The sequence below is a fragment of the Pelobates fuscus genome, chromosome 7, assembly GCF_036172605.1.
Source record: "Pelobates fuscus isolate aPelFus1 chromosome 7, aPelFus1.pri, whole genome shotgun sequence".
Lineage (NCBI taxonomy): Eukaryota > Metazoa > Chordata > Amphibia > Anura > Pelobatidae > Pelobates > Pelobates fuscus.
In genome coordinates, this window is record NC_086323.1 from 30,325,112 (window position 1) to 30,337,637 (window position 12,526).

The 12,526-nt window shown below is 41.2% G+C and overlaps 1 protein-coding gene across 1 annotated transcript in view; it reads left to right on the plus strand.

Annotated features, from left to right (window-relative positions):
* The window catches only part of UBE2U (ubiquitin conjugating enzyme E2 U), a 67,721-nt gene extending 55,567 nt beyond the window's left edge, over positions 1 to 12,154 (plus strand). The window contains exons 8-11 of the mRNA XM_063427880.1: positions 1,588 to 1,676; positions 2,925 to 2,991; positions 3,066 to 3,166; positions 11,675 to 12,154. Of these exons, the coding sequence (XP_063283950.1) occupies positions 1,588 to 1,676; positions 2,925 to 2,991; positions 3,066 to 3,166; positions 11,675 to 11,859 (442 nt within the window). The 3' untranslated portion in view covers positions 11,860 to 12,154. The remainder of the gene's footprint in view (positions 1 to 1,587; positions 1,677 to 2,924; positions 2,992 to 3,065; positions 3,167 to 11,674) is intronic.
* Positions 12,155 to 12,526: the final 372 nt, after the last annotated feature.

The window sequence follows — 12,526 nt, forward strand, 5'->3', positions numbered from 1 at the left end:
GACTTCTTTCCACATATTTCACGTTTGATTCAACTTCTCTCGATATGCTTTCATATATACAGTGTATGGCCAAAAAACAAACATGAACACCTGGGGACGTTTGCCGTGGACTGGCACGGATATTGCTCTTTTCTAGGGTATGCTGGCAAATACATGCACTTTGTCAAGCACAGAAACCACTGTGCAATATCAGGTTATTTCCCCGTGTTCTGCGATGCACTTTACTCATTTCTTTTGATATTATCCAGTTTCCCAATTATCTGGGAAATAATAATAATAATGAGTATAACCTGGGAGATATCTCAAAGTTTGGTTTATTGGTGGCACTTCTGTCTGGTGGTCAAAAAATGTGACATCTATTTTAAATGCATCCAGTCTTAATTGTGAAGTAGAGACACAGTGGTGTTTTTTAAATTAGAGTGAATTGAAAACCTAATGCAGGGCTTAGCACAGGAAAGATAATAGAAGTCCCTGCTTAGTAACGTCTAACTCTTCGCTTTCCGCCAATGAGCTAGCCCTGCACGGCTAACGGAAGTTCCTTATGTTTCTCTGCTGTTAATTGTGGAGGTGTCAGACAGACCCCAGATATGAAGTTAAAACTGTGCTTGACTACTTACAATTGGGGGTGGCAGATCACTCCTGGCACCATAAACACTACAATGAGCTGCAGTGGTTATGGTGCTTGGAGAAGTACTTTCTGGTCGCCCTGGCTTGGTGTTTTTTTTAGGGTTACACCAAACATCTTAATAATTACAGTCCGCTTTAGTTATGATGCCAGGAGTACCCTAGCTCAGTTCCCTGGTAATAAGGCAAACTGTTTAGTAATGATTTGCCCCCTTACCTGGTTCCCCACTGGGCTCTGATGCTCCCTGGTGGTCCGGTGACCCGCTTTCAGCTACTGCAGTACCATAAAATAAAGAAAACATGGCCATCGCTATTCACTGGCTGATAGGGTCAGTTGACCACTCTCACCCAATGACTGATATTGAAACTAAAGTTGTCCAGGATTCACATTGGCAAGGCTGGAAGTCTAGCTCCGGACTGGCTAATGACACCCCTATGACGCTATGCTTCACATACAGACTTCAGGCACCACGACCACTTCATATCGCTGAAGTGGTCATGGTGCTTGGAGTAACCATTGAAAGTGCCAAAGCTGGTAAAGCATCATGGAATAAAAGCCAAGTGAGCTTACACTTTAATAGCCATTAGAGTGATTCTAAAAAAACTCCAGCTATTTAAATGTGCACAGGGATTTAGGATAGGGCGCAAGTAACCTTTTGTGTTTTTATTCTATGTATTGAGGCTGCTAAGTACTATCGTCATTGCTGCCGCCCAGGTGTAGTGGGAGTTTGAGTGCATGGCTTAATTTTGTATGTTTGTCAAGCATCATGGGAGTTGCAGTCCTTCCAAAGTTCAGGAACTACTTTCTGGTCCCCCTTGCTTTAAGTTAACACAGTGGATCCCTAAATATGACATCTTGTTAAGCTGACTGCCACCTAACTTTCATCATCATTACTAGTTACCTCATACAGGGTGCTACAAACGCAAGCAATCTGCTTTTTGTCTTTGATGATTTTTTAACAGGAAGATAAAGTCGGTGTCGTTTGAAGATTATCACAGAAACTGGACTGAGATTGCCACATCGAAAGTGCCTGAAAATGTAAAGCATGCAAGTAAGCGGAAATATTATGATTGATTAGCCGTGATATCCCGAGTTGACTCCATTCCCAAGGTTACGCCGCCCGATCTTCTGTCGGTGGAGGTTAAAGTGATCGTGGCTGTTTCTCATTTCCACGGTGCGGATTTTGTTTGATTATAAATATGTTAAAAGACAAAAACGAGAAAAGAGAGGAAATGTGTGCGAATTGCTTCTTGTAAGAGCAGAGCGTAAATGAGAATCATGTCACAGACAGAAAGAGGTCACCACAAAGGTCAGAGAGGAAGTAAATTTTAGGCAAATTATTGCTAAAATGCGCGTTCTTTTTATTTCACGAGCACTTCCCCACTTTTACGAGAATATACAGCGTGTGCCTGTAAAGTTTTATATGTCTTGCCAAAAATTAAATAAACATCAATATTAAACAGTTTTTATTACTTTCCCTATATAAACGCAGACTAAAATGTTGGGAATTACTTTTCAGAGGTCTTTCATTCTCAGTTTGAGCATTATTGGAAATTAATAATGTCAGATTAAGGTTATATTTAAAGGGCTACTCTAAGCTCTGAAACAACTTTAGCTTAATGAAGCAGTTTTGGTGTATGCTACCGAGGTAAGGTTTTGACTGTCCGGACATGAGGCGCTAGCCCAAAACAGTTCATGGGGAATAGGTGCCCCGGCCGATCTTTGCATGGGGGTTCCTGTGCGAACACTATGCAAGGAATTCTCTTGATTTCAGAATGCTCCCCCTGTTCAGTAGTTCCCGTCTCACGACCATTGTTCGCATAGGTGGTTGGGAAGTAGAACGGGCAGCGGTCCAATTTTTACCGGGGTTTTTTTCCAGGCACTCGACGGCCAAGTGCCGCTGCCCATGTTCGGGAGACAAAATGTCTGTCACTCCTTTGTCGACCACATGCATTCGGTTATACGAAATGGCGGCCACCCAGGGGAAGCATTCATTAATTATTTCACTTAACTGTTTTGCACTTAAGTTGCTGGTGTGAACATTCTAATGGGGTACAGGGGATGTCTCATTTGGGAGACAAATGAAGGGTGTTCATATATCCTAACTCCTTAATGGAAAAAGGCAAAACAGTCGAATTTAAGAAAAACAAAGACATTTAGGAAAACTGGTATTACTGAATCATGCATCATGGCCCTTAAAATATAATTCATTTATAAAACAATAAAAAAAAAGTGTTCTCTCCTACACTTTATTCATACTAAAGCTAAGTCACAAAACCTGTTTCTGTTTTTATTCCAGAATATAAAGTTCCTTCCAGCGAAACGCCTGGCAGCCAAGCTTTTGTCACGATGAATACGAACAAACTGTAAGTGGGATTAAAGCCTGAAATATTCATCTAATGCAAAAGGGATTATTAAAAATTGGGTCTTTCTTTGACAGGTACACCTCGTTCCACATTGGGAGTTTATACAGTAACACGTCTTCACCTCAGATATCAGTGAGGAGGGGTACCCCGGAATGCCTAATGTGCAGATTGTCAGGTATGGTTCAACCAAACTTATCACTAGAGATGATGTGGACTCCCGTGTGGGGAAAGGACAAATGCCCCCTCGGCTGCTCTTAATCTTTACTTTATATCAATATTTACTTTTCATGGATTGGAATGATTTACAGAAAAGCTTTAAGGCAGTATATCCAGGCTGACCAAATTCTTTCTGGGCTCTGCGAAAAGCATTTTGGAAAGGTTTGACCAAAAACTGCAACTCTGGGTTAATGACGTTGAAGATTACCTATAGGGCCTGTACTGAGTTATCCATTGCTCTCCCTGTTCAACGTAACATTTAGCATTTACAGATCACATTTATTGTGATTTATTTCTTTGCTGATAATGTGTTACACACACCTGGATCACTATTTGTCACTTGGCTTTAAGCAATTTACTGTTTCCATTTTGGATTTGTTTAATTGTCAGTCTTACTATTTGTCTGCCAATTTCTAGAGTCTATGAAGAGAGCTCTGTGCTCCTGCATTAGATCTTTTATCCATTCCTTTAGCGTTATCTATTTATCTCAGTCTGTCTCTTGTTCGTTCCTTCTAACATGGGCATTTCTAGGGGTGGGCCCTGGTGGGCTATTGCCCCAACTGCGAGACTCTCAGTACCGTATATACTAGAGTATAAGCCGACCCGAATATAAGCAGAGGCCCCTAATTTTACCCCAAAAAACTGAGAAAACGTATTGACTCGAGTATAAGACTAGGGTGGGAAATGCAGCAGCTACCGGTAAATTTCTAAATAAAATTAGATCCTAAAAAAATGATATTAATTGAATATTTATTTACAGTGTGTGTGTGTATGAATGCAGTGTGTGTGTGTATGAATGCAGTGTATGTGTGTATGAGTGCCGTGTGTGTGTATGAGTGCCGTGTGTGTGTATGAGTGCAGCGTGTGTGTGTATGAGTGCAGCGTGTGTGTGTATGAGTGCAGCGTGTGTGTATGAGTGCAGTGTGTGTATGAATGCAGTGTGTGTGTGTGTGTGTGTGTATGAGTGCAGTGTGTGTGTATGAGTGCAGTGTGTGTGTATGAGTGCAGTGTGTGTGTATGAGTATATACGGTAAATAAAATCTAACAGAAGTGCAAACAGCAGACATTGTGAGCAGAGGAGAACCAAAACGCCAGAATCAGATACTGAGATCTGGCCCAAGGAGAAAAGATAATGAATGTAAACAAAGACCATTAACAAGGGAACCAGTGTAATCATTAAGATAAAGGGTCATAAAAAAAAGGAAAATCAAAGGGAAAAACAAAAACATGGCCGCTACTGTGATGTAGTTGTTGCAGCCTCCCAATTCTGACAGCCAGAGGCCTGAATTTATTCCTGTGCATATTTAAATAAATTGAGGTTTTTAGTTCAACTCCAATGGCCATGAGAGGAATGCCCACAAGCCACGTCAAGGCAAACCTCTAAGGTGGGTCCTACATTAACAATTCACCTTGTTTCCTTCAGCTGCAGGCAAATATATCTCTAATGAGACAGAGAGGGGTATTTTTTAAACCCCTACATACTTATTAACCCTTAATAGGGAACACATGGAATCCCATTTTTACTTGTATGTCTTGGGGCTGCTGTGTACTATTGTCATTGCTGCTGCCCAGGAGTAGTGGGAGTCTGAGCACAGGACTTATTTTTGTGTATCTGAATGTATTCCTGCCTGGGCATCTACTAAATCTGTTCTGGATCACAGTTACTTCATAATGGTGCGAGAACTATAAACATCATGCTGCACTGGAACCACTGTTGAATGTGGGGTTTTCACTGCCCTTGGAGTAGCCAATTCTACTCTCTCCATTCCTTCCTATATCCAGTAGTATCCCATTCTATCTCCAATATCTTCCTTTAGCCAGTAACACATTCTACTTTCTCCATTCCTCCCTATATCCAGTAGTATCGCATTCTATCTCCAATATCTTCCTTTAGCCAGTAGCACATTCTACTTTCTCCATTCCTCCCTATATCCAGTAGTATCCCATTCTATCTCCAATATCTTCCTTTAGCCAGTAGCACATTCTACTCTCTCCATTCCTCCCTATATCCAGTAGTATGCCATTCTATCTCCAATATCTTCCTTTAGCCAGTAGCACATTCCACTCTCTCCATTCCTCCCTATATCCAGTAGTATCCCATTCTATCTCCAATATCTTCCTTTAGCCAGTAGCACATTCTACTCTCTCCATTCCTCCCTATATCCAGCAGTATCCCATTCTATCTCCAATATCGTCCTTTAGCCAGTAGCACATTCTACTCTCTCCATTCCTCCTTATATCCAGTAGTATGCCATTCTATCTCCAATATCTTCCTTTAGCCAGTAGCACATTCTACTCTCTCCATTCCTCCCTATATCCAGTAGTATCCCATTCCATCTCCAATATCTTCCTTTAGCCAGTAGCACATTCTACTCTCTCCATTCCTCCCTATATCCAGTAGTATCCCATTCTATCTCCAATATCTTCCTTTAGCCAGTAACACATTCTACTTTCTCCATTCCTCCCTATATCCAGTAGTATCCCATTCTATCTCCAATATCTTCCTTTAGCCAGTAACACATTCTACTTTCTCCATTCCTCCCTATATCCAGTAGTATCCCATTCTATCTCCAATATCTTCCTTTAGCCAGTAGCACATTCTACTCTCTCCATTCCTCCCTATATCCAGTAGTATCCCATTCTATCTCCAATATCTTCCTTTAGCCAGTAACACATTCTACTCTCTCCATTCCTCCCTATATCCAGTAGTATCCCATTCTATCTCCAATATCTTCCTTTAGCCAGTAACACATTCTACTTTCTCCATTCCTCCCTATATCCAGTAGTATCCCATTCTATCTCCAATATCTTCCTTTAGCCAGTAGCACATTCTACTCTCTCCATTCCTTCCTATATCCAGTAGTATCCCATTCTATCTCCAATATCTTCCTTTAGCCAGTAGCACATTCTACTCTCTCCATTCCTCCTTATATCCAGTAGTATGCCATTCTATCTCCAATATCTTCCTTTAGCCAGTAGCACATTCTACTCTCTCCATTCCTCCCTATATCCAGTAGTATCCCATTCTATCTCCAATATCTTCCTTTAGCCAGTAACACATTCTACTCTCTCCATTCCTCCCTATATCCAGTAGTATCCCATTCTATCTCCAATATCTTCCTTTAGCCAGTAGCACATTCTACTCTCTCCATTCCTTCCTATATCCAGTAGTATCCCATTCTATCTCCAATATCTTCCTTTAGCCAGTAAAACATTCTACTCTCTCCATTCCTCCCTATATCCAGTAGTATCCCATTCTATCTCCAATATCTTCCTTTAGCCAGTAGCACATTCTACTCTCTCCATTCCTCCCTATATCCAGTAGTATCCCATTCTATCTCCAATATCTTCCTTTAGCCAGTAGCACATTCTACTCTCTCCATTCCTCCCTATATCCAGTAGTATGCCATTCTATCTCCAATATCTTCCTTTAGCCAGTAACACATTCTACTCTCTCCATTCCTCCCTATATCCAGTAGTATCCCATTCTATCTCCAATATCTTCCTTTAGCCAGTAGCTCATTCTACTCTCTCCATTCCTCCCTATATCCAGTAGTATCCCATTCTATCTCCAATATCTTCCTTTAGCCAGTAGCACATTCTACTCTCTCCATTCCTTCCTATATCCAGTAGTATCCCATTCTATCTCCAATATCTTCCTTTAGCCAGTAGCACATTCTACTCTCTCCATTCCTCCTTATATCCAGTAGTATAGAAACATAGAAACATAGAATGTGACGGCAGATAAGAACCATTCGGCCCATCTAGTCTGCCCAGTTTTCTAAATACTTTCATTAGTCCCTGGCCTTATCTTATAGTTAGGATAGCCTTATGCCTATCCCACGCATGCTTAAACTCCTTTACTGTGTTAACCTCTACCACTTCAGCTGGAAGGCTATTCCATGCATCCACTACCCTCTCAGTAAAGTAATACTTCCTGATATTATTTTTAAACCTTTGTCCCTCTAATTTAAGACTATGTCCTCTTGTTGTGGTAGTTTTTCTTCTTTTAAATATAGTCTCCTCCTTTACTGTGTTGATTCCCTTTATGTATTTAAATGTTTCTATCATATCCCCCCTGTCTCGTCTTTCCTCCATGCTATACATGTTAAGATCCTTTAACCTTTCTTGGTAAGTTTTATCCTGCAATCCATGAACCAGTTTAGTAGCCCTTCTTTGAACTCTCTCTAAGGTATCAATATCCTTCTGAAGATAGGGTCTCCAGTACTGTGTACAGTACTCCAAGTGAGGTCTCACCAGTGTTCTGTACAATGGCATGAGCACTTCCCTCTTTCTACTGCTAATACCTCTCCCTATACAACCAAGCATTCTGCTAGCATTTCCTGCTGCTCTATTACATTGTCTGCCTACCTTTAAGTCATCAGAAATAATCACCCCTAAATCCCTTTCCTCAGATGTTGAGGTTAGGACTCTATCAAATATTCTGTACTCTGCCCTTGGGTTTTTACGTCCAAGATGCATTATCTTGCACTTATCCACATTAAATGTCAGTTGCCACAACTCTGACCATTTTTCTAGTCTACCTAAATCATTTTCCATTTGGCTTATCCCTCCTGGAACATCAACCCTGTTACATATCTTAGTATCATCCGCAAAAAGACACACCTTACCATCAAGACCTTCTGCAATATCACTAATAAAAATATTAAAGAGAATGGGTCCAAGTACAGATCCCTGAGGTACCCCACTGGTGACAAGCCCAAGCTTTGAATATACTCCATTGACTACAACCCTCTGTTTCCTGTCACTCAGCCACTGCCTTACCCATTCAACAATATTGGAATCCAAACTCAAAGATTGTAGTTTGTTGATAAGCCTTCTATGTGCAACAGTGTCAAAAGCCTTACTGAAATCGAGGTAAGCAATGTCTACTGCACCACCCTGATCTATAATTTTAGTTACCCAATCAAAAAAATCAATAAGATTAGTTTGGCATGATCTCCCTGAAGTAAACCCATGTTGTCTCTGATCTTGAAATCCGTGTGTTTTTAGATGTTCAACAATCCTATCCTTTAACATGGTTTCCATCACTTTCCCCACTACTGAAGTTAGGCTTACTGGCCTATAGTTGCCCGACTCCTCCCTATTACCTTTCTTGTGAATGGGCACAACATTCGCTAACTTCCAATCTTCTGGGACTACTCCTGTTATCAATGATTGGTTAAATAAATCTGTTAATGGTTTTGCTAGTACACCACTAAGCTCTTTTAATAGCTTTGGGTGTATTCCATCAGGTCCCATTGACTTATTTGTCTTTACTTTTGACAGTTGAAATAGAACCTCTTCCTCTGTAAACTCACGTGTAATAAATGACTCATTTATCCTTTTTCTTAACTGAGGTCCCTTTCCTTCATTTTCATCTGTAAATACCGAACAAAAATATTCATTGAGGCAGTCAGCTAGACCTTTATCCTCATCTACATACCTTCCTTCTTTTGTTTTTAATCTAACTAATCCTTGTTTTACTTTTCTTTTCTCATTTATGTATCTAAAAAAGGTTTTGTCCCCCTTTTTTACTGACTGTGCTATTTTCTCTTCTGTGTGTGATTTGGAAGCTCTTATAACTTGCTTAGCCTCTTTCTGCCTAATCTTATAGGTCATTCTGTCTTCCTCACTCTGGTTTTTTTTATAATTACTAAATGCTAACTTTTTGTTTTTTACTATCTTGGCTACATCTGTGGAGTACCACAGTGGTTTCTTGAATTTTTTGCTTTTACTGACAAGCCTAATGCAATTTTCTGTTGCCTTCAGTAGTGCAACTTTTAAATAATCCCATTTCTTTTGGACTCCATTTAAATTGCTCCAGTCTGATAATGACTCCTTTACACATATTCTAATTTTGGAAAAGTCTGTTTTTCTAAAGTCTAAAACTTTTGTTTTTGTGTGGTGTGACTCAGTCACTGTTCTTATATTAAACCACACTGACTGATGATCACTGGATCCTAAACTTTCACCTACAGTAATATCTGATACCAAATCTCCATTTGTTAACACTAAATCTAGTATGGCCTCTTTACGAGTTGGCTCCTCAACGACTTGTTTTAGAGACAATCCCAGTAGGGAGTTTAGAATATGTGTGCTCCTGGCACAAGTAGCTATTTTTGTTTTCCAATTTATATCAGGAAGATTAAAGTCACCCATGATGATAACTTCCCCCTTCATTGTCATTTTAGCTATTTCTTCAACTAGTAGATTATCTAACTCTTCAATTTGTCCTGGGGGCCTATAAATCACACCTACACGAGTTACTGTGTGATTACCAAATTCTAACGTAACCCAAACTGACTCTATGTTCGCCTCACTAACCTTTATTAGACTAGATTTTATGCTATTCTTTACATACAGGGCCACCCCTCCCCCTTTCTTGCCTTCCCTGTCTTTTCTATATAAAGAGTACCCTGGTATTGCTATGTCCCAGTCATTTTTCTCATTATACCATGTCTCAGTAACAGCGACTAAATCTACACTATCAGTTGCCATTATTGCCACAAGTTCATGGATCTTATTCCCTAAACTGCGAGCATTTGTAGACATGACTCTAAGCTTATCATTTTTTAACACACTTGCTACAGGCACCTTCTGTCCTTGTTTTGGGGGACAATTGGATTGATGTTTTATCACCCTTTTGCCCCCCCCTCCTAGTTTAAATACATCCTAGCAAAACCTCTGAACTGCTCACTGAGAACATTTGTTCCCTTTTGAGAAAGATGCAAACCATCTTTTTTGTACAGTTTATTTCCATTCCAAACAGAGCTACCATGAGCAATAAAGCCAAATCCTTGCTCCCGACACCATTCACCAAGCCACAAGTTAAAGTCCCTAATACGCATCCGCCTGTCATTCTGAGTGTTATGCACAGGCAGAACTTCAGAGAATGACAATGTGGAAGCAACCTGCCGTATATCATTGGCAAAAACACTAAAAACTTCCTTAACCTCTGAAACCTCATTGCAAGCCAAGTCATTTGTCCCTAAATGGACAAGTACATCCAATTCCCCTTCCTGCTTTGCTTGCTTAACAATATTACCGATACGTCTCCTGTCTCTGTGAGCAGTAGCTCCGGGAAGACACCTCACAAGACCACCATTGTCCATCTCCACACCTCTTATGATGGAATCCCCCACCAACAACTGCTTTCTATTAGGCCTCACCAAGCCTCTCTGCACAACACCACTAGCCTCAGTGCCTCTCTGCACAACACCACTAGCCTCAATGCCTCTCTTCACAACACCACTAGCCTCAGTGCCTCTCTTCACAACACCACTAGCCTCAGTGCCTCTCTTCACAACACCACTAGCCTCAGTGCCTCTCTGCACAACACCACTAGCCTCAGTGCCTCTCTGCACAACACCACTAGCCTCAGTGCCTCTCTGCACAACACCACTAGCCTCAGTGCCTCTCTGCACAACACCACTAGCCTCAGTGCCTCTCTGCACAACACCACTAGCCTCAGTGCCTCTCTGCACAACACCACTAGCCTCAGTGCCTCTCTGCACAACACCACTAGCCTCAGTGCCTCTCTGCACAACACCACTAGCCTCAGTGCCTCTCTGCACAACACCACTAGCCCCACTATGCCATTCTATCTCCAATATCTTCCTTTAGCCAGTAGCACATTCTACTCTCTCCATTCCTCCCTATATCCAGTAGTATCCCATTCTATCTCCAATATCTTCCTCTAGCCAGTAACACATTCTACTCTCTCCATTCCTCCCTATATCCAGTAGTATCCCATTCTATCTCCAATATCTTCCTTTAGCCAGTAGCACATTCTACTCTCTCCATTCCTCCCTATATCCAGTAGTATCCCATTCTATCTCCAATATCTTCCTTTAGCCAGTAGCACATTCTACTCTCTCCATTCCTCCCTATATCCAGTAGTATCCCATTCTATCTCCAATATCTTCATTTAGCCAGTAGCACATTCTACTCTCTCCATTCCTCCCTATATCCAGTAGTATCCCATTCTATCTCCAATATCTTCATTTAGCCAGTAACACATTCTACTCTCTCCCTGCTTGCTTGCCTCTGCCAGCTGGGAGGCTTCATCCGTGTGTAAATGCAGCCAGATTTAATATGGCACCGATCAGTGAGTCAGGACCCACAGATAATTAGAATGTGAGCCGCACGGTGCTGTACAGATTTGTGCGTCATGGAGTACACTCTGCGCAGCTCTGTTTCTGAGGATTCTTCATGGCAGGGATCGGGTCAGGCATTCTCCATTCTGCTGCTGTACCTTTCAAACAACCGCCCTAGATCGAGGCCTAGTCAGCCTCTTAGTAAATACACCTCTGAATAGAATTGCGTTGGTAGGTAGATACTCGAGCAGGATGGACTCGAGCCTCTGGCTGTCAGACATGGACAGCTGCAAATATTACTAAACCCAGCCAGTGACTGGTTCCCTAAAGATATTTACTATAAAACAAAATGTTTATTTTGCCAGCAGATATGCTCTGTATGGAACCAGCAGCCCATTTAACAATATCAGAATCTGAGGTGGACAGAGATCTTGATCCCAAGGGGGAGATGTCACACCGTGAAACTGGGCGAAATACAGAACCACCGGAGGATGAAGTGGAGAACCTGGTGGTGTGGGCGAATACACTCAGGGTGGACTTCTTAGAAGAGTGACATATGTGAAAAGAAATGAAGACTATTGAAATAGTGCATTCTCAGCTGTGAACTGATTTGTTAGCCATGTCTAAATGGAACTCAGAGCTCCTCTGGGGAGATGGAATAAATTTCAAATATAATACCCAGGAGAGACTGTAAGATTCTGCCTGTCACAGACCCATAGTTGTTTTTGCACTGAAGACCCATTAGTTAGCACTCATTTGGCACAAACTATCACTAAAATGTGAATTGTTGTCATTTTAAAGTGAATTAGAAATGAATTTCAAATTGGCCAAAAAACAAACTGGAAGAATGCTCCTTGTCAGATATTATTAATATTATTATTGCCATTTATATAGCGCCAACAGATTCTGCAGTGCTTTACAATATGATGAGAGGGGGGATATTTAACTATAAATATGACAATTACAAGAAAACTAACAGGAACGAATGGTTGAAGAGGACCCTGCTCAAACGAGCTTACAGTCTATAGGAGGTGGGGTATAAAACACAATAGGACAGGGAATAGCAATCAAATAAGGTGGGAGTGAAGCAGAGCTGGAGGAGAGAGGAGAGTGCTGTCCTATAGGAGAGAGCAAGAGACAGGTATGTGAGGTAGAGGTTACTCTGGGAGGCTATAAGCTTTCCTAAAGAGATGGGTTTTAACCCCTTAAGGACAGACGAC